Source organism: Amphiura filiformis, chromosome 16 (assembly GCF_039555335.1).
Source record: "Amphiura filiformis chromosome 16, Afil_fr2py, whole genome shotgun sequence".
Classification (NCBI taxonomy): Eukaryota; Metazoa; Echinodermata; class Ophiuroidea; order Amphilepidida; family Amphiuridae; genus Amphiura; species Amphiura filiformis.
In genome coordinates this window covers 39,446,137-39,473,810 of record NC_092643.1, presented here as the reverse complement: position 1 = coordinate 39,473,810, position 27,674 = coordinate 39,446,137, and the positions used below count along the sequence as shown (strand labels likewise).

Below are 27,674 nucleotides of genomic sequence, written 5' to 3'. Positions count from 1 at the left end.
ATACCCAACTTCACGGTCATGACCAAGTTCTCCTTTATATTTTGTTACAGACTACATTATCGAACAAATGCAGGCAATGCAGAGTCATTGACTTTGACTCTGTCAGGAAATAGTTTGATCGTCATGAATACCGCATACTGGTGAATCCATTATAACCATGAGCCATTGCCTTTGTATTAACGCGAGTAGCAGCCTTGGCAGAAACGCCTTGGCATCACAGAAAAGTCGCTCACGTCGCCCTCTATTGTTAGTAAAAACAAAAAGGACCGGTTTATTGTTATATGTGACTCGTCAGTATACGATGATCATGACGATACTTACGTTGGTTGTCCAGATTGAATGCGTAGTTTGGGAAACATTAGGAAAACAGACGATACGTTAGACCACGACTATTCGTTGACAATTGGCACCTCACGTCGCCAGTTCCGAATATAGAAGAGAGGATCAACTATAAACTAACCCGTGAAGTGCGTCACGCGATTGGCCGAGTACGTGTAACGATCATGGTAAACAGCTTTGCACTGCAAACAAAAATCGAATGATCGATTATCGAAAAAAAATCGTAATCGATGATCCCAGGGCGATGATCACGACGCAGGTTGTTTGCAGCGCATTGTCAACGTTGGAGGGGTTGCGAAGCAAATACATGAAACAATGTAGACCAAAAAAGGTCAACATTTAAACAAATATTAAAATTACTTGCGTGATCCTAGCATCCTCTTTATATTCACACGGAAAAATCTTATTCCTAAAATTTCAGTTGATTCCGATTTTGCGTTGGCGAGTTATGCATGATTATGTGTGTTACACTGCTCCATAGACAATGTGTTACTGAACGAATTAACCTGCAAGAAATTTTTGTAGCCAGAGGTTTCCAGTGAAAAGTGGGGGGATGATGCTGTGGATCACGAAATCCCCTTTTAAGATCTACATTTTGTGTGAAATGTTCAAAACAGGACTCAAAAGGTCCACTTTATGTATACAAACCAATTTTTCCGCAGCAAAAATGTTACCTTTTGGGGTGACTTTCTTCCCCCAGTCCTCCATCTGATACACTATAAATATATACGTTATTGTACCGCCCCTAATTCACCGAAACGGTATTCATTGTACAACAGCATATAACCCTTGATAATTGTGGGGTGATCTTTCTGTCTCATTATCAGGATTAATGCTTAGATATCCTGTATTTTCGTTTCCTTCTTCGTTGTTCGCAGTCGGAATATCCTCGTACGTTGAGTCTGATATTGATGGAACGCGTGTTATGTAATGTACTGGAAGATCTGCCTCTGTTTCGGGTGCATTGCTTCTGAGAGATGAACAAGAGAAATAAAGGTGCAATTGTTAATACGGTCCAATTTGGAGGGAATCATCATATCATATCAAACTTCAATCATCTTCCACCTTCAAGCATGTCCAGCAAATGCTGAAACTTCAATCATCTTACAACAAATGCTGAATCTGGTCTATTTGGTCTAATACCATTTGGTCTAATACCGTACCCATTTAGTCTATACGCAATTGGTCTATTACTATAAAGGTTAATTATTACTTAGTCTAATAATCATATTGTCTAATGTCCATTTAGTCTAATATTGTTTGGTCCAATAACCAATATGTCTACTAACCATACCAACTACCCTTGACAGTCACTTTTGTGGACTTCAAAAGAGCCTTCGACTCCATCAACAGGTCCGTCATGTTTCCGTGCTGCGGCATTATGGAATACCAAAGGTTGTGGTCAATGCCATCCAGGTGCTGGACTCCAATAGTGCCGTTATGGTGGATGGAAGTATCTCAGAGCCTATCAACTGGAGTGCTTCAGGGTGATGTGTTGTCACCATTCCTGTTCATTATCCTGGTAGACTACCTGGAATTGACGCTGGAATTGTTACATACCCACGTCGGTCAAGCAGTTATCCGGCTAGAATGCTGAATGACCTGGATTTTGCTGATGATATTGCCCTGTTGGAAATTTCCATAGCCCGGGCCCAGTCACAGCTTACTAGAAGTGCAACTGCAGCAGCAGATCTAGGCCTTGTCATCAGCGCACATAAAACAGAATATATCAGTTTCAGTTTCAGTTTCAGTTTATTTTCACCATACAATATTATACAAACCAAATAATGAAAGAAATCATTGGTGGGGAGACCAAAAAGAGCAGAGCTCGAAATGTATGGTCACCCTAGAAGTTACAAATGATGATAATTATAGATTACTACCTTAAATAACTACTAAAACATGACAACTACAAACAATGAACAGGACTGGGTAAGTGCAGAACAGGACCGGACAGGACATGTGCAACTAAACACTAAGGTGAAGGCAGTGATGATGGCATATAGCAAAATTCATATTAACTATAAGTTACAGGTATAAAATAAACAAACCAATTAAGTTACTGATAATATGACAACAGATATGACTTATATTTTCTTTTAAATACATACAGTGATTTGGCATTCTTTAACTCATGTAAAATTGTATTCCAAATCAGAGGACCTTGTCTTCTAATTGTATTTCTTGCTAAATCAGTGTTGAAATTATACGGACGATAAAATGCGGATATGCGGGTGGGGTAGCTGTGATAGGACCTGTTTTGAACGAAATAATCGGCAAAATTAACAGGAAGGTTATTGGAAGCATAATTGTGCATAAATGAACAAAGGGTCAATTTGTGTATGTCATAAATAGTCAGAGTATTAAATTTCTTAAATAAAGGTGGAGTATGCTCGAGCCAGTGAGAATTTGAGCAGATTCTCATAATTCTTTTTTGTTTTAGATGGATTGAGTGGAGATTGGTGTTATTTGAATCTGCCCAAATTAAATTACAATAAGATAAGTGGGGAAGCACAAGAGTATTGTATAATGAAAACAATGTTTTGGAAGGGAGAACTTCTTTAAGGCGATACAAGATACCACAATACTTAGATAAAATATTAACAACATTTGAAGTATGTTTTGACCAAGTTAAAGACTCGTCTAAGAGAACTCCAAGGAACTTTGTATGGGAAACTCTGGAGATGTTGACCCCGTCAATGAAAATATTTAAATCATTATACACACGATTGCTATACCTGTTTTTAAACATAATGTAATTTGTTTTGTCTACATTTAACGACAACTTATTAGATTTAAACCACACAGAAAGCTTATCTAATTCCTGGTTAACAATAGTTATTAAATCAGGGAGGTTAGCATGTGAAACAATAACATTTGTGTCATCTGCATAGGTTACAAAAGCAAGTTTATCACAAGAAAAAGCAATGTCATTTAGGAAAATGATAAAAAGTAAAGGGCCTAAGACTGAACCCTGGGGCACACCACATGTTATATTACGATATGATGAGTTGCATTCATCTAAACAAACATACTGAGTTCTATTGGTAAGGTAACTCTTGAACCACTCGAAGGCACTTCCTCTGATACCATAATGATGAAGTTTATCAAGAAGAATGTGATGATCAATCGTGTCGAAGGCCTTCGAGAGGTCCAAGAAGATGCCCATTGTATGTAATCTCTTATATTGTGGTACCATCAACCATGTCACAGACTTCAAGTACTTGGGTTCCATCCTTGCCAATTGAAACAAAAATCAAGCTGTTTGAGACAACTTGTGTTACTGTCCTTCTGTACGGGTGCGAGTCATGGGTAATCACCAATGACATGGAAAACAAGATCAATGCCTTTGCAACATCTTGCTACAGAGTCGTGTTAAACATCAAGCGTGTGGCTTGGATTCCAAATGAAAGCATCTACAATCTGACTACACCACTCCACTGGTTGCGAGAGTCAAGATTTATCAACTCAAATTTCTCGGCCACATACTGCGTCTTGAAGACGATGAGCATGTGAAAGAATATGCCCTTTATATTACACCACATGGGAAGAGGAAACCGAGACAGATCGCAATAGTTGGAGAAAGCTTGTAGTCGCCTGCTCCGCAGCCCCGACTGATGATGATGATGAATCAGTATAATTTGAGTTCAACTGAATGCGTTCATCATGATCAATAACATATATTAATTTATCAAAAACCGGCTATGGCATCTAACACTGTGCTCATCATGCATCACCGGGGGTGACACGGGTGTTGTATTCCAACATTAAAACAAAATATATTTTTGTCATTTGCATATGGAGTTTTGTGTAAATACTACATGTATTATAGGCCTTTTATTAATTATATACTGTTGATATCACCCGTGGCAGGAGAATCATCCTACTTGAAGACCACAACGACCCTGGACGTTATTGCGTCTATAAGCCTCACACGTGCTATTAGACTAATCGGTTAGTAGACAAATTGGTTAGTAGACTAAATTATTGTCAGACCACATGGTTTGTAGACCAAATGGGTATTAGACCTATTAGACTTAATGGTTATAGACCATATGGGTATTAGACCAAACGGTTATTGGTCTAAATGGTTTTAGACTTTTGGTTACTTAGTATTAGAATAAATGGTTATTGGACTAAATGATTATTGGACGTAGTGGATATAGACCTCGTCGCTTTAGACCAAATAGATATAAACGAAATGGGTATTAGACGAAATGGTATTAGACCAAATGGCAAATCCCCCTGAATCTTACCCTGGTGATCTTTCTGCCACATTATCAGGATCAATACTTAGATATCCTGTATTGTTGTTTCCTTCTTCGTTGTTCACATATGGTACATCTTGGTTAGTTAAGTCTGATATTGCTGGAATATGGGTTGCGTAATATACTGGAGGAGCTGCATCGGATTCGTGTGCATTGTTTCTAATAGATACATATAATGAATAGCCGCTTAATGATTATATGATCCACGTTTGTGGCATAATGCTAAAATATGACTAAAAAGGGTAATATAACAGTCCACCTTTTGAATTTGAATAATAATAAACCAGCAAAAATTGCAATATCATAACGAGATCCGTATAATTAATAATGACTTTTATTGCGATGGAATTAAAGAGATCATTTTGTTCTCCGGGACATACTGCACACCGACCTATTCTATTTAGATTCTTTATTTCAGTTGTTCATTGCTCAAAACCTATAACGTATACATCTTTAATGAAAAAAAAATGCCATTTTTATAATACTGTTAATGTTAAATATGTGCTAGGGTATTTATTGAGTGATGGGTGCAGGGCCGGATTTACCATTGGGCCAGATGGGCCCGGACCCAGGGCCCTCAAATTTTTGGGGTCCCAAAATTGCCCTGTGTATCTCCCTTTTAAGCCCCAAAACACCATGGTTTGGGCCTAAATACGGCAAATTTGAAAAATTTTGCGGGTTTCGCACGTATTGGCACATTGCATAGCAAAATTCACTTTCACCTTGGTTATAATAGTGCTAAATTGAGTTTTTTTCCCGCGCTTCGCGCGCAAATATCCTAGTAAAAGCTGTAGTCCTCCTCTAAATTGTAATGCTCCCGCGCCGCCACTGTCGATCTTATACCTAAACAAATACTACTTGAGTGCACATGCCTTCCGCATGGGGAGGTTGGGGCCCTCCAAAGTTTGGCCTGGCCCAGGGCCTCCAGAAAGGTAAATTCGGCCCTGAGTGGGTGTTCTTAGTTCTGATAGTGTAAATCAAAATTGACAAAATTGGCACAGAAGATAATGAATTAATGAATGAAAGAAAGAAAGAAAGAGTGAGTGAATGAATGAATGAATGAATGAATGAATAAATAAATAAATAAATAATGTGTAACTTTACCTTTTACAATAACGTATCAGTACTACAACAAGTATGATTACCAGTACAACACCTCCGACAGACGCTGCAGACGCGATGATTACGGTGTTCATAGAATCGTTTGTTATAGTTGTTGTTGCTATCATTTCGAAAATATAAAGATAAAGACAGCTTAATAAAAATGTATAATGTATATTTACAAAAATTTAGTACAAATAGTAAGTGAAACAAATCTGTCAGATCTTAACAGGAAATCAAATATGTATTAATTCTGATGAAGCTGACCTTCAGTTTTCAAAGAGCATCTAGGTATTTTTCCATGCCAATATCCGCTAGTTAAACAAACCAGTGTTTCATCTCCTAGAAGTTCAAATCCTTGACGACAGAACACAGTTACAGAATCTCCGAAGTTGTACAAATCTTTAATGGGAACAACTGTGCCGTTACTTATTTTGTCGAAAGAAAGACATCCTATAACAAAAAAATTAAAAAGTAAAAAGAAAAGACAAATAGACAATCGCACGATTTCCTGGTCATGTATTGTTATAGGTTAATTTGTTCTTTAAATATTTTAATTGTTTGGCAAAGCTCAAATTTCGCTTCTCTAAACGTTTATGTATCATACGAGTACTGTGATTTTCCGAAATAAATTCTATAGGCAATGTTCTCTCTTGAACATTTACATCTTAAAGAAGTAAACTTTGCCATTAAAAAAAAATACAACTTTTTAATGAAATTGTTTGATGCACCATAATCAAATCTCTAAATCTCTGTGTCTCTCTCTTGTCAGATAGCGCTCATAGGCTGATGTGGCGGTTACAAGAGTTTAGCATCAACCCCTGTCTCTTACCACATTATGTGGATACTGCCATATTTCTACCCGTTTATTTCTTAATATCATCAGTCCATGATGTCTCCCTCTGTACCCTTCTACTGCTCCTTGAATGATCTTCTTTTCAATACTGTCCTGTTGTCTCATTTCATAACGAAGATTTTTTATATCTAATGGTATCTAATCTAATCTATCCATACCCCTACCTGTCTATTTCTTAATATCGTCAGTCATGACGTCTCCCTTTACACCCTTCCACTGCTCCTTGAATGATCTTCTTTTCAATCCTGTCCTGTTGTCTCATTTCATAACGAAGATTTTTTATATCTAATGGTATCTAATCTAATCTATCCATACCCCTACCTGTCTATTTCTTAATATCGTCAGTCATGACGTCTCCCTTTACACCCTTCCACTGCTCCTTGAATGATCTTCTTTTCAATCCTGTCCTGTTGTCTCATTTCATAACGAAGATTTCTATATCTAATCTATCCATACCTCTACCGGTCTATTTCTTAATATCATCAGTCCATGATGTCTCCCTCTGTACCCTTCTACTGCTCCTTGAATGATCTTCTTTTCAATACTGTCCTGTTGTCTCATTTCATAACAAAGATTTCTATATCTAATGGTATCTAATCTAATCTATCCATACTCCTACCGGTTTATTTCTTAATATCATCAGTCCATGATGTCTCCCTTTACACCCTTCCACTGCTCCTTGAATGATCTTCTTTTCAATACTGTCCTGTTGTCTCATTTCATAACGAAGATTTTTTATATCTAATGGTATCTAATCTAATCTATCCATACCCCTACCTGTCTATTTCTTAATATCGTCAGTCATGACGTCTCCCTTTACACCCTTCCACTGCTCCTTGAATGATCTTCTTTTCAATCCTGTCCTGTTGTCTCATTTCATAACGAAGATTTCTATATCTAATCTATCCATACCTCTACCGGTCTATTTCTTAATATCATCAGTCCATGATGTCTCCCTCTGTACCCTTCTACTGCTCCTTGAATGATCTTCTTTTCAATACTGTCCTGTTGTCTCATTTCATAACAAAGATTTCTATATCTAATGGTATCTAATCTAATCTATCCATACTCCTACCTGTCTATTTCTTAATATCGTCAGTCATGACGTCTCCCTTTACACCCTTCCACTGCTCCTTGAATGATCTTCTTTTCAATCCTGTCCTGTTGTCTCATTTCATAACGAAGATTTCTATATCTAATCTATCCATACCTCTACCGGTCTATTTCTTAATATCATCAGTCCATGATGTCTCCCTCTGTACCCTTCTACTGCTCCTTGAATGATCTTCTTTTCAATACTGTCCTGTTGTCTCATTTCATAACAAAGATTTCTATATCTAATGGTATCTAATCTAATCTATCCATACCCCTACCTGTCTATTTCTTAATATCATCAGTCCATGATGTCTCCCTCTGTACCCTTCCACTGCTCCTTGAATGATCTTCTTATCAATGCTGTCCTGTTGTCTCATTTCATAACGAATTTTCTTTTGGTAGACCTATCTAATCTAATCTGTCCTCATTTAATGACTTCTTGTCCTCCCTAACACTCGCGATTACTTAAGTTAAGACTAATCACTTGTGTTGCCTATTTATCCTTTCATCAGCAAGATCGAGAATACTTTGTGAGATCCATTGTTATTTCCTTGTTATACTTTGTGAGATCCATTGATATAAGTTAAGACTAATCACTTGTGTTGCCTATTTATCCTTTCATCAGCAAGATCGAGAATACTTTGTGAGATCCATTGTTATTTCCTTTTCTTCCATATATTCCTATAGCTCAGTTATAGTTTGCTCTTCCTCTTCTGTTTGTAACAACTGTTGGAATTTGTTTTTCACCTCTAATTTTAATTTTAACTAATATCATATCTTGTTGGTGGTACCTGCCACTACTTACAGTGGTTTAATCATTATTATATACCTCATATATAGATTCCTCTCACCTGATTGGTTAAAAGTGGAGTCATTAAAATAGCTGTGCCCCCTTTTTCTATCAAGATGACGTCATAAGCAACAGCTGTGCCCCGGGCATAAATTCAACTGTGCCCGCTAAATAATTGGATATTCGCTACCCCGAATACACAGATCACTCGTATACATTACGCACCCACTATACGGCCGGCGTCGATTACAGTGTTGTAAAAGAGACTATAGCGGTCACAGTTCGCGATGAATTTGACCTCTCCTTGCAGGCGACGACCTTTCACTGCCGTAGTGAGTGCATGCAGTGATTTGTTTACAATCTGTTACATGTCAAGGATTTATACCGGCCAAATGTCACTTTTTAGACAAATTACTACGACCTGAAGACTTGGCATTGTGTGACGTTAGCACAGAAACGGTAGGGTTTTAGCCGGCGGGGGGGGGGGGTCACTCCCATTGTGGCCTGTACACCATCCCCGATAATAAAAACGCGTAAAAAGGGTAGTTTTTTGTGTGTAGGCACGATACGCGCGTATCGTGTTTAGGGTGTCAAAAACATGAAAAATTGGAAAAAAGGGTAGCAAAATTGCAATTGCTATAAATACGCGGAAATGAAATTTAGGGTATGAAATTTGATGCATGGAAGAAAATCCGTGTTTAGGGTATTGTTTTAGCCAAGGGTTAAATCCTTCTTTAGGGTACTTTTCAAAAGTTGATTTCGCGGATGGTGTACAGGCCACAATGGGAGTGACCCCGGGGGTTTTAGATATGTTATCGGTAGATATCGGTCCAAATTCTGCACCCTTGCCTTGCTCTTGCATGCACTGTGCATTTAAGGCCTATGCAGTTAAAAGCTTGTAGGCCTTGTCAGCTCATCTTTTAACCAATCAAATGAGAAGAATCTATATTATTCGGTATATAAAACAAATATTGACAAATATTGACTGCTTGAAAACCATGACTATGCCCTCAGCTTCGCTTCGGGCATAGTCATGGTTTTGACATCACCTCGGGCATATAATTTTAACTGTGCCCCTCATAGCAGTCAATATTTGTATACTAATAATACATTTTTCCTTTTCTGTCACTCAAATGAAGAGTGTTTTTCCTAACCATGTAAATAACCTTGTTTCATCAAATAACTCACCTGGTATAATGCTGGTTAATATCGTACTCGACGTTGTAGATGTGGTTGTTGCTGAAATGTAAGAAATCATAAAAGGTTCGTGTGAAATGACTTCTAGCAGATGTTATACTAACTATTTGAAGATAAATATTTGAATTTGCTGGTTGATCCGCCGCTCGAATAACATTGTAAATTAATATTTGCGTCTCGTAGCGTGTGGCTCCTAAGTTGAATGCTGTGAGATCCATAATTGTTTCTTTGTCTTTCATATATTCCTCTAGCTCAATTATAGTTTGCTCTACTTCTTCAGGTTGTAACAACTGTTGGAATTTGTTTTTCATCTCTAAATTTTCAAAGGATTATGTTCAATATCATATCTTGTTGGTGGTACCTCCCACTACTTACAACGGTTTAATCATTCCATTTGATACATTTTCTCTTTTCTGTCACTCAAATAAAGAGTGTTTTTCCTGACCATGTATACCCTGTTTCATCAAATAACTCACCTGGTATAACGCTTGTTAATAACGTACTCGACGTTGTAGATATGGGTGTCTCTGAAATGTAAAAAATTAATAAAAGGTTCGTGTGAATTGATTTCAAACAGATATATGAAGATAAATATTTGAATTTGCTGGTTGATCTGGTAGAATAACATTGTATATTAATATTTTTGTGTTCTGGCGTGTCACGCTCAAGTTACACGGTGCAACAGAACAACACAAAACACGACAGAATTAAAGAAAACAATTTTCCTGGTATGGTAAGGTATGTAGGTTTATTTTTGTTCTTTAGTAGCAAGCCCAAGTTCCAGTAATTGTATTACTCATCCGCGTAGAGAGACTTTCAGAGAATACTTCCTAGGTAATTACCCTCCTGTAAAATCACACCCTAGACAAGCAAAAGATCCATATTTTACTTGTATTACTATAATCAAATAAAATGGTGTAAATTCGCAATTTTATTTGTTTCGGATCTTGAAAGGATATATTTGTATAGTGTACTTTGCGTCTCGTAACTTGTGGTGTGTAACTCGCATGTCTAAAATAAAGGAATAAACCCAAAACTGACGTTTGTCTTACAATTGAGATATACATTTATATGTGTAATAATCCAATATTATTTATTTATTTATTTATTTATTTATTTATTTATTTATTTATTTATTTATTTATTTATTTATTTATTTATTTATTTAACAACATTTTACTCATAGTTAGACTATCTTTTGAATAAAGTGCTCAATCCCAAAAGGGAGAGCGTATAAAAATTCAAAGAACAGACCTTCCAGAATAGGTAGTCGTTACTCTGAGGCAATCGTCAGACGACACGATGAAATGCTCTTTCTTTCTTTCTTTGAGTTTAATGGCGCCTTCAGCTACTATGGCTATTTGCGCCGATGAAATGCTCTGGGTGGACAACCATCTCTTAGGAATGTGAAAGAATATACATTCCATGGTGTCAACACAGCCAAAGTCTATCCCAGAGTCAGTCTGTCTATCGGAGATAGTCAGAAAGTGCTCAACTGCAAAACAGGAGCGTAATAACAACATTTTACTCATAGTTAGACTATCTTTTGAATAAAGTGCTCAATCCCAAAAGGGAGAGCGTATAAAAATTCAAAGAACAGAATTCAAAGAATGTATATTCTTTCACATTCCTAAGAGATGGTTGTCCACCCAGAGCATTTCATCGTGTCGTCTGACGATTGCCTTTTAGGCATGAAACTCAGAGTAACGACTACCTATTCTGGAAGGTCTGTTCTTTGAAATTTTTTTATTTATTTATTTATTTATTTATTTATTTATTTATTTATTTATTTATTTATTTATTTATTTATTTATTTATTTATTTATTTATTTATTTATTTATTTATTTATTTATTTATTGTCTTCACCAGGTACGAACCCATCTACCAATGCTAATCTGAAGTCTTTCCCTATTGTCGTGTTTGTAGATTTAAAAAAAAACCAGCAACCAACCAGAGATTGAACCCGGGACCCAAGTACCAGAGATCAATATACTCTAACCACTCCACCACATTCTCTCCAAATGGGTATCTAAAGTAATAGTTGTAATAATTGCCACAAATTGCAATAACAACAAAAAGTTACTAAAAAATAATCAGGAAACGATGAGTCATGTAAGGCAATCATGTTTGAGGAGCACGATATTAAGGAACACAAACACATAACAATAATTCAGAATGCAGTTTGTGAGATAAATCTACCCTAAATTTCATTTACGCATTGTCTAAAGTCTCAATATTGTGTCTGTATTCTTATTAACATTAAGGGCTGGGGTATGAACGTTTGGACAGTATTTATTTTGGGGCATTAGAGCACATCAGACATATCGAATTGCATTCTGAATACGAAGAATGTCATTCTGATATCAAATAATTTTGATTTTTGAAATTCGCAATTTAATACACATTTTATGGCAAATCATTAAAATTCATATTTTTGATATTTAACAGTACTCTAAGTAAATTTTATAAATCTGATGATTTATACTTAAAGTGTATGTAGGTGGGATGAAAAGCCGACGATCAATTGAAAATTTTGACCTTTCGTATTGAAGATATGGATTTTTTCCCAAAACACCAAAAAAAATAGGTCTTTTTGGGAAAAAATTCCATATCTTCAATATGAAAGGTCAAAATTTTCAATTGACCGTCGGCTTTTCTTCGCTGCTACATACACTTTAAGAATATATCATTCGATTTATATAATTTACTTCGAGGATATTATATATCAAAATTTGAAAAATATCAAATTTTTATAATTTGTCATAAAAGTTGTATTATATTGTGATTTTCAAAAATGAAAATTATTTGATATCAGAAAGACATGCTTCGTATTCAGAATGCAATTCGATAGGTCTGAGGTGCTCTCATATCCCACAAAAATACTGTCGAAACGCAATAAACGCTCATTTTAGATCCCTTAATTGCCTAGAGATAAATAGTATAAGTGACTCACCTAAAGAAATGCCATTGGTAGTCGTACTAACCGCTACATCCACACCGTCAGTGTGAACTTGGTATCTTGCTACAAATCCATAAGACTCAAAGTTGGCAAACCCGTAGACGAGAACTATGAATGAAGCTGACGGATGAGTAACTGAGTGGAAACCTGTTCCAATTTGAGTACGAAGAACGCAGTACGCACCATCAGCTGATTGCAATGAGCTGAGGCTTTGAGTACTCAGTGGCAAACCATTAAGATTAAACGAGTTTACGCTATCGCATTCTGGTGTTATTATTGAAATATAGTGTTGTTGGTCGCTATACCATAAGGTTCCACTTGGGAATGTCACGTTGTTAGAGAACCTCTGCGTAGATGGAATTACAATCATAAACGGATCACCAAAACGATCAGAGGAAAACCCCTTTGCGTATTGTACAACCATGATAGGTTTATCTGCCATTACCGTTACTACTTCATCTGACGTTACAATGTCACCTTCATAAAACTCTCCACTTGATAAAGAAATGGTTTCTCCGGATAACGACACGTTTGTTGTATCAGGTGATGTACTTACTACGCGGTATACAAAACCTGAAGTACGTCCCAGGAATGGCGCGAGTATGTAGTGATGTCCCAATATGCTCACTGGAGGAAGATGTTCCATTACATAATCACAGCCGCCTTCATTGAGTAACCCGGCACATTGATGACCGGACATTACTGATACTGGCTTACCTGATTTAATTGACATACCAGTAATATCCGGTTGATTTACACGGTCAGAGACGAATTGGTAGGATTCATACTGCTGCAAGGTTACCGATAATTCTATTTGTCCAATAATGTACACTGATGTATTGTCTTCAATTGCTGTTACTACAAACTCCGAGAAGTAGCGATTGCTATTCGGATTATATCCTACTGCCACATAGTCGATACCCAGGGCTGTGGTTGGAAGAACAAACCACCCATCGTTACCTCCTTTACCTCCATACGATCCATAAACATGTACATCATCTGTTGCAATGACAATCACTGTGCTATTGGTTTCTTTTATGCTGGATGAATTTGCTATATCGGGAAGGTCAAGTGTAGCACCCTGATTTTGTGTTACGTTAGTAGACTTAATAAATCCAATACCAGGGACCGACACCGACACCATCACTGGACGATTCACTTCCGTTGTGATGAATACGAGGGGAATTTGACTTAATACATTGTGCGGGAAAGTGAAAACAAACCTCATCCAAAGAGAATCGTCACTCCCGTCAACTCCTGAAAATTCAAATTTAATAACAATAATAATAATAATAATAATAATAATAATAATAATAATAATATAATTATAATTATAATTATAATTAAATAATAATAATAATAATAATAATAATAATAATAATAATAATAATAATAATAATAATTATAATTATAATTATAATAAGAATAATAATAATAATAAGAATAAGAATAATAATAATAATAATAATAATAATAATACAATAAAATCTGCCTATAACTTACAAAATTAATACGAATATTTCTAGTTATATCTGTTTTTCCCCTGTACAGAAGTCAATTTCACAAAATGCCCAGGATCATTTTATAGGGCTTGTCAATAAAATCTTACACTTTATCGTGAGTTCTGCATACTGCTAAATACCAGATTTCATAAACCGTCTCTCTAAACCAGAGTTGGGCAACCTACGACCCTCATCATAAACCGTCCCTGCATACCCGGGAAGACAAGGTTGGTACGTCGGCACCACAGATCACAACGTAGGTGATAAAAGTGGTTTTCCAAGTAAAGTGTTGGATGCGTGCCGTTATACCAATAGGCCGGAGCAGACGAGCCACTTCTGCGGTTGATGATGTTGTTTACTGCAGAGCTGCCAGATGGCAGAGGCATTCCAAATAATAAGCGTACGGCGATCAAGCCGCGCGTGGTTAGAAAAACACGTGGTTTGCGTTAGAAAAACACGTTTTTGCTAATGTTTTCTAATCAGAAACGAGTCTCCAAGTATTTCTATTTCTATCGCTGGCTTTAGATGTTTGTGCTGACTTGAAACTTTTGCCATGTTTAAAGATTTTTGTTTGACACGGCATTTATTTTATAGGCATATTGGTCTAACGGCACGCATCCAACACTTTACTTGGAAAACCTGCATACCCGGGATGGGCAATCTACGACCATCCGGTGAATTTTGTGCCGATACCTTGAACCAAAGTTCATACTCAAAAGAAGCAACTTCTTGATAGAAAATGGCAGTAACATTTGCCTCAAAAATTTACCCCACGTACGTACACCGTATGTGGTATGAATGTTGATGAGAATAATAATGAAAATATGTTTATGAGGTGAAATAATATTGAATGTCGCAGACACCGAGGCTGCACCAATTTGAATGAAGCAGTTCATAAATGAAAGTATTCTTTCCTTTGTGCAATCAAAACATTCAATATTTGTGTATACAACTCGTGTGCAAATTCGTTGTCTTCAACTTAATTTCATAATCATGATTCACAAGGACATCGAAATAAATTTATAAATACTGGTATCTCAAATGTGTTTAGTGCGAAGCAATAGCCATGGTTACAGGTCATTAGTCCAAATGTTTTTAATCCGAAGGTCCTTTAGTCCGAAGTCATTAGTCTGAAAATGAAAATCAAGGTCATAGTCCGTAGGGTCCAAAACGAAATAGGACTTAAATACTACGAAAGTTAAATAATCAGAAGGGTCTTTAGCCCAACATAATAAGGGTCGCTATGAGTCGTAATCATTATCCTAACCCTAACCCAACCCTCACCCTAACCCGAAGCTATAACCAAAGCCCTAATCATAACCCTAACTCAATAACCTAATTCTAAACCTTACACTTACTCTAACCCTAACATAACCCTATCCTTAACAATAACTCTAGCCTTAACCCTAACCCTAACCCTAACCTAACACTTTTCAGACAAATGATCCTTCGGACAAAGGGACTGTTCCCCTTTTTCATCTTCTTATTCATTTGACTATTGACCTTCGGGCTAAAGAACCCGCGAATTATTGACCATTCGGGTTATCGAACCTTGGAATATTGAATCCTTACACTTTTTCAGCTTTGTTTTGGATTAATGACCCTGCAAACTATCTACCTTTTGGAATATTGATCAAGCATCTTCATCTTCATTAAAGCATCTTCAGAACATTCAGCCAACTTGCCTTGTTACCAAAAAGCAAAATGACCCCATCCACCGACCGCGTCGACTTGCATAATGCGTTGTTTGATGGTGAGCTATTTAAATGATAATGTTATCAAAGGTCATGTGACGTGAATTTAATGACAAGGATGATAAGTTATATATTATTATCAAACTCCCATAGTCCAAATTACCTGTTACTCCGCATATTACCAATGCAAGAAGCACCAGAAGAGACTTCATTTTGATATCATTAACAACACAACAGTTTGTAACCAATGCAATGCTACCATACAGCAGAGATCGTCACGAGTATCGCCATATAAACCGATTCCTTTGACACGGAGACAATAATGAGCCGTTTATAAAATGAATTGCAAACAACACTTCCTTATCCAATTGTATGCTGAAGGTACAAAGCCTGCTCACATTTAATGGTAATTCAGTTGAAGCTAATATATATAACGATTTTTTCAAAGTTCAAAGTTTTAAACAGTTATGGACTTATGAGAAGTTTTCAAAATGCGTATGTGAAAAGGAAGAAATAAAATCGAATTGTTTGTGTTCTTTATCAAACTTGGTTAAGTGGAGTTCAACGATTTGGAAAAATTGACCGCCATTGTCATGGTGATCGTTATTTTCAGATATTTACATGCTTGATTTCATTTCATGCTTCGTTGCTTGGATATATCGCAGCATAAAATAACGTGTTAGGAAAATGGCGTACTGCCACACAGTTTGTTGACAATAATGCAGTGTCGGAGCCAGATTTTCGGAACGGATGTGGGGGATGGGGAGTGGGGCTCAAACTTGTGAATGGACCAGCAAAAACATGTTTTTTGACAAGTGTTCTTGTCAAGCATGTCACATCAGTGAACCCCCCCCCCACCAACTGCAACCACCCCACACACACACCCCCACATCCACCACCACTTCATTACTCATTAGTATCACTAGCGGGACACCCGCGCTTCGCGCGGGTCCCCGCTAGATGAGTAAATGGAAGCGTTCACTCAAACAGGAGGAATTACTGTACAGGTAGACTCATTGAAAATTCCTCATTCCTTCCGAATCATCTTGGTAATCTAGTAACCCCATCCCGTACCCTAAACCACAACCCCGTACCCGTAGGACCTATAATCCATCCAAAGTAGGCCTACCATTTTGTGTCCTTCTTACTTTTCTTTTTCCCCTCCTGTACCCTTACGATATTTATGTCTTCGTAGCAGGGGCGTAGCCAGCTTTCTTGGTCAGGGGGGGCAAAATAAAATTTTGGGGGCACAGCCGAAAAAAATTGCAGTTGCATCATACAATACATAGAGACTGTATGTCTTCGAACTTCCCGAAAAAGGCCTTATTGGGACGATGTGCGCGCGCAGCGCGAAAAAAAATGGTATTTTACATTATTTTCGCCCATTATCCGGCTGAAAAGGGCTATATTGCTACAATGTGCGCGCGTAGCGCGGAAAAATTTTGTATTTTACACTATTTTGGCCCTGAATTTTGCTAGAAAAGGGCTCCTTGCCCTTTTTCTTTTCCTTTGCCCTCCTGATTTTCTCTTTAATTTTTTGTCAAAAGGGCACTTTTTTCTTTCATTTTTTTTTGTCAGGGGGCACTCTGCCCCCCCCTGCTGGCTACGCTACTGCTTCGTAGGCCTAATCCCGTTATCCCATTATCCCGTATCACCATAACCCCGTGCGAAAGTTGGCTATGCGCACGCCGCACCCGTGCGTGCAAGTCAAGCGGCGAGCGTCGTGTACGCCGACGCGCTAACGGCGCGGTTTATGCTAGACATGTGGACGCGTTGGTTGGCATTGGCCGTAAACAAACTACCGCTATAAATTTGCCCGAAAAACTCACTTTTTTACTGATTTTGAGGCCAATACTTGACCGTTTTCAACCAAATAAACTTTAAACACATTGTCGTCTATTCCTCGATTTCCCGTGTGAATTTAGCGACATCTGGATCGAAATTGACGGAGTTGGTTCGTTCACAAATATACACACCCACAAACACACAACATTCCCCTATTTATAGTAAGATGGGTCTTCATGATATCGGCGTACCAGACAAAATTTCAGAATTAGCTTAATTTCAGACTAAAACAGGCCAAATGGAATAGACACATTGCAAATTTAGGTCAATTTTGTTAATATAGACTCTCGGGACACACGGGACCGTCGTGCACCGACAACCAGTAATAACACCGACGTACCATGATGACCGAGGGCTGTGTCGGTACACATGGGACCATCGTGTACCGACAACTGGCGATGTACCGACGGACCATGATGAGCAGCAGGCTGCACGCCTCGCCGCCGGCTCCACCTAATTGGCTACGCCACTGTAATACTGTCTATATTGGTGTGTCAGAGGGGTCATTATTATTTTAATTTGTTTAAATTTGAATTAACTTTTGTTACTTTTAATCTCCCAGTGCTGCTACTAAATTATTATCAATGATTATTAGCGTCTCTTCATTCAGATCATTTGTGAATACGAGTTTTTTTTTTACTGTGAATCGGTTTTGCAATTTGACTGGAATGTTGTTCTTAATCATTTTCAATGTCATTCGTTTCTATTTTCTGACCAACTCCAACTCGACCTGTCGTTCGGAGTTTGAGCACTTGTTGTTTTGTTTTTCGTGACTGTTTGTACTTATATTAATTTCATCATGTTTCGACACAGAGTCCCGGTATTTTTAATAACGTTCGGCTCTGCTTTGGTAAAAGGGGATCTGTGTGTGTGTGTGGGGGGGGGGGGCGTTTTAACGATATGTTGACCAGACAAAGTTGCGAGTTTTGTTCCTGTTCAGTTGATGGTGATGATGGTGATGACGGTAGCCTCCTTCCTATCTGAGGTATGCTTATTGTTTGTACCGCGTAGCGACCGCACATTCTTATTCTGCCAATATTATGAATGACCCGCGAGCATTTCATTTACGACGTATTTCTGATAATCATTAGTCATCATTATTTTCAACTTTCTGTGCGACAAATCGACATGTACCCTGTTTATTTCGCGGAATCGACTCATTATTAAAAGGATGATGTTTTGTGTCCATTTCAGGTGTTTCTATTTGTTTAATGTTAAATCTTTCGACGGAGTTTGTCACATTTGGTGCGTCAAGGGCTTCAACGTTAAATTGTTCGAATTTGTATTCTCTCGGTGCTGCTCCTATACCATATGGCGTCTCATCATTCACATTACCCGTGTCTATATTTTAACCGTAAACTATAACTCCTCCTTTGACCTCTTGTTTGTTGTATTTCTTGACATGCTTGTATTTGTATTAAATCCATCATGTTTCAGCACACAAGATCGAGTCCCGGTATGAATTTCGGCTCCTTCCCTTCAAAGTTGTATCCGGTAAATTTCCCAACACGTGGTTTGGTAGGAAGGAATCTCTTTTCTTTGGTCATGTTGGTAGTGACATTTCAACGGTATGTTGATCAAATTGTGAAGTTTGCTCATTTTCAGTTGATGGTGATAACGGTTATGATTTGTCATCCTTGGGTTTTCATCTTTCGTCATTGCTAAACCTTCTGTGTGTAGATTGATGATGCCGACTGCAAAAGTAGCTGCAATAAACATAACAAATACATTTTACAGTTCTGCTTTAAAAATGACTTTACATAATTATTGTAACATGTTTTATACATGTGTTCTATTTCGTAAAAGAACATATACTCTAACCTGATGCATTGTGATATCTGTTCTATTTTGTATAAGAACACACACTCTTACCTTATGCATTGTGATATTTGTTTTATTTCGTATAAGAATATACACTCTTACCTTATGCATTGTGATATTTGTTCTATTTCGTATAAGAACACACACTCTTACCTTATGTATGATATGTGTTCTATTTCGTATAAGAACACACACTCTTACCTCATGCATTGTGATATGTGTTCTATTTCGTATAAGAACATACACTCTTACCTTATGCATTGTGATATGTGTTCTATTTCGTAAAAGAACATACACTCTTACCTTATGCATTGTGATATGTGTTCTATTTCGTATAAGAATATACACTCTTACCTTATGCATTGTGATATTTGTTTTATTTCGTATAAGAATATACACTCTTACCTTATGCATTGTGATATTTGTTCTATTTCGTATAAGAACACACACTCTTACCTTATGTATGATATGTGTTCTATTTCGTATAAGAACAAACACTCCTACCTTATGCATTGTGTTATGTGTTCTATTTCGTATAAGAACCAACACTCTTACCTTATGCATTGCGATATGTGTTCTATTTCGTATAAGAACATACACTCTTACCTTATGCATTGTTATATGTGTTTTATTTCGTATAAGAACACACACTCTTACCTTATGCATTGTGATATTTGTTCTATTTCGTATAAGAACACACACTCTAACCTTATGCATTGTGATGTGTTCTCTTTCGTACAACAACATACACTCTCACCTTATGCATTGTTATATGTGTTCTATTTCGTATAAGAACATACGCTCTTACCTTATGCATTGTGATATGTGTTCTATTTCGTATACGAACACACACTTTTACCTTATGCATTGTGATATGTGTTCTATTTCGTATAAGAACACACACTCTTACCTTATGCATTGTGATATGTGTTCTATTTCGTATAAGAACATACACTCTTAGCTTGTGCATTGTGATATATGTTCTATTTCGTATAAGAACACACACTCTTACCTTATGCATTGTGATATGTGTTCTATTTCGTATACGAACACACACTTTTACCTTATGCATTGTGATGTGTGTTCTATTTCATATAAGAACACACACTTTTACCTTATTCATTGTGATATGTGTTCTATTTCGTATAAGAAAACACTCTCTTACCTTATGCATTGTGATATGTGTTTTATTTCGTATAAGAACACACACTCTTACCTTACGCATTGTGATATGTGTTATATTTCGTATAAGAACATACGCTCTTACCTTATGCATTGTGATATATGTTCTATTTCGTATAAGAACACACACTCTTACCTCATGCATTGTGATATGTGTTCTATTTCGTAAAAGAACATACACTCTTACCTTATGCATTGTGATATGTGTTTTATTTCGTATAAGAATATACACTCTTACCTTATGCATTGTGATATTTGTTCTATTTCGTATAAGAACACACACTCTTACCTTATGTATGATATGTGTTCTATTTCGTATAAGAACAAACACTCCCACCTTATGCATTGTGTTATGTGTTCTATTTCGTATAAGAACCAACACTCTTACCTTATGCATTGCGATATGTGTTCTATTTCGTATAAGAACATACACTCTTACCTTATGCATTGTTATATGTGTTTTATTTCGTATAAGAACACACACTCTTACCTTATGCATTGTGATATTTGTTCTATTTCGTATAAGAACACACACTCTAACCTTATGCATTGTGATGTGTTCTCTTTCGTACAACAACATACACTCTCACCTTATGCATTGTTATATGTGTTCTATTTCGTATAAGAACACATGCTCTTACCTTATGCATTGTGATATGTGTTCTATTTCGTATACGAACACACACTTTTACCTTATGCATTGTGATATGTGTTCTATTTCGTATAAGAACATACACTCTTAGCTTGTGCATTGTGATATATGTTCTATTTCGTATAAGAACACACACTCTTACCTTATGCATTGTGATATGTGTTCTATTTCGTATACGAACACACACTTTTACCTTATGCATTGTGATGTGTGTTCTATTTCATATAAGAACACACACTTTTACCTTATTCATTGTGATATGTGTTCTATTTCGTATAAGAAAACACTCTCTTACCTTATGCATTGTGATATGTGTTTTATTTCGTATAAGAACACACACTCTTACCTTATGCATTGTGATATGTGTTCTATTTCGTTTAAGAACATACACTCTTACCTTATGCATTGTGATATGTGTTCTATTTCGTTTAAGAACATACACTCTTACCTTATGCCTTCTGATATGTGTTCTATTTCGTTTAAGATCATACACTCTTACCGTATGCCTTCTGATATGTGGTCTATTTCCTTTAATAACATACACTCTTACCTTATGCATAGTGATATGTGTTCTATTTCCTATAAGAACATACACTCTTACCTTATGCATTGTGATATATGTTCTAATTCGTATAAGAACATACACTCTTACCTTCTGCATTGTGATATGTGTTCTCTTTCGTATAAGAACATATGCCTTCTGATATGTGTTCTATTTCCTTTAAGAATATACACTGTTACCTCATGCCTTCTGAAATGTGTTCTATTTCATTAAGAACATACACTCTTACCTTATGCATTGTGATATGTGTTCTAATTCGTATAAGAACATACACTTTTACCTTATGCATTGTGTTATGTGTTCTATTTCGTTTAAGAACATACACTCTTACCTTATGCATTGTGATATGTGTTCTATTTCGTTTAAGAACATACACTCTTACCTTATGCCTTCTGATATGTGTTCTATTTCGTTTAAGATCATACACTCTTACCGTATGCCTTCTGATATGTGGTCTATTTCCTTTAATAACATACACTCTTACCTTATGCATAGTGATATGTGTTCTATTTCCTATAAGAACATACACTCTTACCTTATGCCTTCTAATATGTGTTCTATTTCGTTTAAGAACATACACTCTTACCTTATGCCTTCTGATATGTGTTCTATTTCGTTTAAGAACATACACTCTTGCCTTATGCCTTCTGATATGTGTTCTATTTCGTTTAAGAACATACACTCTTACCTTATGCATTGTGATATGTGTTCTATTTCGTTTTAGAACATACACTCTTACCTTATGCATTGTGATATATGTTCTAATTCGTATAAGAACATACACTCTTACCTTCTGCATTGTGATATGTGTTCTATTTCCTTTAAAAATATACACTGTTACCTTATGCCTTCTGATATGTGTTCTATTTCGTTTAAGAACATACTCTTACCTTATGCATTGTGATATGCATTCTAATTCGTATAAGAACATACACTCTTACCTTATGCATTATGATATGTGTTCTATTTCTTATAAGAACATACTCTTACCTTATGCCTTCTGATATGTGTTCTATTTCTTATAAAAACATACACTCTTACCTTATGCCTTCTGATATGTGTTCTATTTCGTTTAAGAACATACTCTTACCTTATGCATTATGATATGTTCTATTTCGTATAAGAACATACACTCTTACCTTATGCATTGTGATATATGTTATATTTAGTATAAGAACACACACTCTTACCTTTATTGTGAAAAAAATCGATCTCCAAATGCAGATGAAGCCCGTGGAACAAGTAATAATATTATTGTTAATCAGAAGATTAAGGAAGAAGAAGATTTGTTAAATACTCTGGTGCAGTACCATTCAAAGCGTTCCAAGTTAAAACGAGTCAATTCTCCGACGAATAGGTAGCTAGTGAAGGTCTTTTAAAATAGGAGTTATGTGATCAAATCTTCTTGATTTCTAACATTCTGTGCGAGTTGAAGTTTGCCAAGTAAGCGATCATTGATGCCAGAACATACACTCTTACATTATTCATTAGAAGTTGTGTTCTATTTCGTACAAGAACATACACGCTTACCTTATGCATTATGATATGTGTTCTATTTCGTTTAAGAACATACACTCTTACATTCTGCATTGTGATATGTGTTCTATTTCGTATAAGAACATACACTCTTACCTTATGCCTTCTGATATGTGTTCTATTTTGTTAAGAACATACACTCTTACCTTATGCTTTGTGATATGTGTTCTAAGTCGTATAAGAACATACACTCTTACCTTATGCCCTCTGATATGTGTTATGTGTACACTCTTACCCTATGCATTGTGATGTGTGTTCAATTTCGTATAAGAACATCCTAGTAAACACAAAAACGTTTTAAAAACGTTTTAAATAAGTTATATTTTGGCTTTTGGTTTAGGTAAAAACCTTTTAATAACATTAAAATGTCGGGTTATATAAAGGTCATGATAACGTTTTAAAACGTTTTGTATGAAAACACACTACTACAACAATATTTTTAAAGGTTTTCAAAAAATGTTATTGTAAACTATTTTTGCAAACATTTTTGCCAAATATTGTGTCAATACTTATATAACATTATGTTAAAATATTTGAACCCAGCAAACACAGAAATGTTATTTTTTCAAAACCTTTTAATAACATTTAAATGTCGGGTTATATAAAGGTCATGAAAACGTTTTTAAAACGTTATTGAAAATGATTTGGGCAAACATTTTTCGCAAAATAGTTTTTCAACCCCAAAATAACATTCTGTTTAGAATGTTTTGTATCAAGTTTTCAAGAATGTTTTTGGAATGTTATTAAAACGTTTTTATACCCTTTATGTAACCCGACATTTAAACGTTTTCTGTAAAACATTTTTGTTTGCTGAGCAGTAGATTATCAAAAATGTTTTTTAAGGTTCTGAAAACGTTTTATACTCTTAATATACCCTTTATATAACCCGACATTTAAACGTTTTCTGACAACCTTTTATAACCTTTTGCGAATGATGTCGAAAACGTTTTGTGTTTGCTGGGATTATACTCTTACATTAAGCCTTCTGGTATGTCTGCTATTTCGTTTAAGAACATACACTCTTACCTTATGCATTGTGATATGTGTTCTATTTCGTTTAAGAGCATGCACTCTTACCTTATGCATTGTGATATGTGTTCTCTTTCGTATAAGAACATACACTCTTACCATATGCCTTCTGATATGTGTTTTTTTTTTCGTTTAAGAACATACACTCTTGCCTTATGCATTATGATGTGTGTTCTAATTCGTATAAGAACATACACTCTTACTATTATGCATTGTGATTTGTGTTATATTTCGTATAAAAATATACACTCTTACCTTCTGCATTGTGATATATGTTCTATTTCGTATAAGAGCATACACTCTTACCTCATGCATTATGAAATGTGTTCTGTTTCGTTTAAGAACATACACTCTTACCTATTGCATTGTGAGATGTTCTATTTCGTATAAGAACACACACTCTTACCTTATGCATTGTGATATGTGTTCTATTTCATATAAGAACACACACTCTTACCTTATGCATTGTGATATGTGTTCTATTTCGTATAAGAACACACACTCTTACCTTATGCATTGTGATATGTGTTCTATTTCGTATAAGAACATACACTCTTACCTTATGCATTGTGTTATGTGTTCTATTTCGTATACGAACACACACTCTTACCTTATGCATTGTGATATGTGTTCTATTTCGTATAAGAACATCCACTCTTACCTTATGCACTCTTACATTATGCGACGTGACATGAGTTCTGTTTTGTTTAATAAAATACATTCTTAGGGACGGTATCAAAACTCTACCGCAAGTAGAACGCCGGTTGATACCGGCTCCAACTGGACGGAACCGGCCGCCATCGGCGATTGAGCTTTAAAGTCACCCCTTACCTCATGCATTGTGATAGGTGGTATTTGACCTTCTTTGCTTAAAAATAAGAATATAGCAAATATGCAATGGTAGAATGTTAATAAACATAATCAATAGACTTCTTACCAGCTCGCCTCAATCTGTTTTTATCATGTTATTGTTGTTTCAACAATTGCACTGTAAAAACAAAGGCGGTCTAAGATGTTTCGAACATTTTCCAACATGGATCAAAATAATGTGTCGGAAAACACGTCGACTTGTCCACATATCCATCCATATTCATATTCATGTATTATTCCATAATATACATAAAATAACATTGTTGTATCATAACCAGTTTAGAGACAATAGAAATACATGTATATAGTATGGAGAAATTGGGATCATTAGTATTATAAATAAAAAGAAGAAAGAAAGAAGAAAAAGAATCGGGAAGAGTTTATTAGATGAGCTTAGATGGTGTGGAGATAATGTGCGCTCAATTGCCGGCGGAGAGACGCGTATGCGCGGAGATGCTACTGGTATTAATTTCAGTCGTCTTATTTGCGTCCTGCAAACATCTGTCTTCCGACATTAAAGCGCCGCAGTGCTAGTGTAGTAACGTTATTTCAGCCCTTATATAAACAGTTGTTTTGGAAAAAGTCATCAAATCGGCTTTGTAACATATAATATGTGTTATTTGGGAAGAAAGAATATGATATTCAACATTTTAATAATATGCGTTATTTGGGACTGACCCAAAGATTGCGGTGAAGTATAAACGTACCATTTTCATATAAAAAACATTTGGGCATATTATTATTATAGGACTTCTCATGAACCACTGCACTCCCCCACCCCATAGGCTGTTTATTTGCCTCTTTCATATAAGTCTAAGATCTCCGGTGACATATTTATATCTATCAATATCAGAGAAATTAAATGTGGCTCACCTGAAGGCATGGTTGGTGGGACATTGATAACTTGATATCGTCCTACAAAGCAGTATGACTCCGTACGTGGGCTAAAACCGTAGACGAGAACTATGACTGAAGCTGACGGATGAGTGACTGAATGGAAACTAGTAGTCCTACTGACTGAAGTACGAAGAACGCAAAACGCACCATCTGATGTCTGTAATGAGCTGGTGCTTTGGGTACTCAGTGGCATGCCATCCAGGTTAAACGAGTTCTTGCTATCGCATTCTGGTGTTATTATTGAAATATAGTGTTGTTGCTCGTCATGTAACAAGTTTCCAATTGGGAATATTACGTTTTTTGAAAATGAATGCGTTGATGGAATCACGACCATAAACGGATCACCAACACCATCAGAGTTCCTTCCTTTTGCGTATTGAACAACCATGATAGGTTTATCTGCCATTACCGTTACTACTTCATCTGACGTTACAATATCATCTTCATGAAATTCTCCACTTGATAGAGAAATGGTTTCTCCGGATAGAGACACGTGCGTTGTACCAGGTGATGTACTTACTACGCGGTATATAAAGCCTGAAGTACGTCCAAGGAACGGAGCGAGTATGTAGTGATGTCCCAATATGCTCACTGGAGGGAGATGTTCCATTAGATAATCACAACTGGATACGTTAACTGGTACAAAGGCGCATTGATGACCGGACATTACGGATATTGGTTTGTCTGCCTTAATTGACATACCAGTAATGTCCCTAAGATTTACACTGTCAGAGACGAATTGATATGATTCATACTGCTGCAAGGTCATCGATAATTCTATCTGTCCTTTAATGTACACTGATGTATTGTCTTCAATTGCTGTTACTACAAACTCCGAGAAGAAGGTGAGATCATTGTCTAAAACTAAATGAACATATCCTACTGCCACATAGTCTTTACCCAAGGCTGTGGATGGGAGAACGAACCACCCATCATGAGTGGCATAATTATTTCCAAAATGATATCCATGTACCGACACATCGTGTGTTGCAATGACAATCACTGTCTTCTTTATTTCTTTGATGCTGGATACATCTGTTATGCCGGCTCTCTCAGGAAGATCAATTGTGGCACCCTGATTATGCGTTACATTGATAGAATTGATGAATCCAATACCAGGAACCGAAATTGTAACCATCACTAGGTCCTTCACTTCAGTTGTGATGAATATGCGGGGAATACCACCATAAACGGTATATTTGTTATATTTGAATGGGAAGGTGAATACGAATTTTGTCCAGAGAGAATCGTCATTCCCGTCAACGCCTGAATATTTCAAAATAAATACCACATTCGTCGACATGGTCAAACATATTAAAGGATGTACGTTATAGGTTAAAGTTATAGGTGGTAAAATAATTATGTGTACCACGTGGTGGTGAATTATAGGGGTGGAGAAGATTTGTTGGCAGGCCAAAAGGGGCATGCATATTTTGGCAAGTCGGAAGGGGCGCAAACGATTTTTAGCACAAATGCGT

The 27,674-nt window shown here is 36.4% G+C and overlaps 1 protein-coding gene across 1 annotated transcript; it reads right to left on the bottom strand.

The window, feature by feature from the left end:
• Window positions 1-27,334, bottom strand: LOC140136404 (uncharacterized). Its single transcript, XM_072158129.1, has 8 exons — window positions 26,173-27,334; window positions 12,601-13,863; window positions 10,123-10,173; window positions 9,638-9,688; window positions 5,976-6,161; window positions 5,712-5,829; window positions 4,596-4,766; window positions 1-1,309 (listed from the first exon to the last, which is right to left on the bottom strand). The coding sequence occupies exons 1-8, from the start codon at window positions 27,332-27,334 to the stop codon at window positions 1,105-1,107; spliced, it is 3,207 nt and encodes a 1,068-aa protein (XP_072014230.1). The 3' UTR covers window positions 1-1,104.
• Window positions 27,335-27,674: the final 340 nt, after the last annotated feature.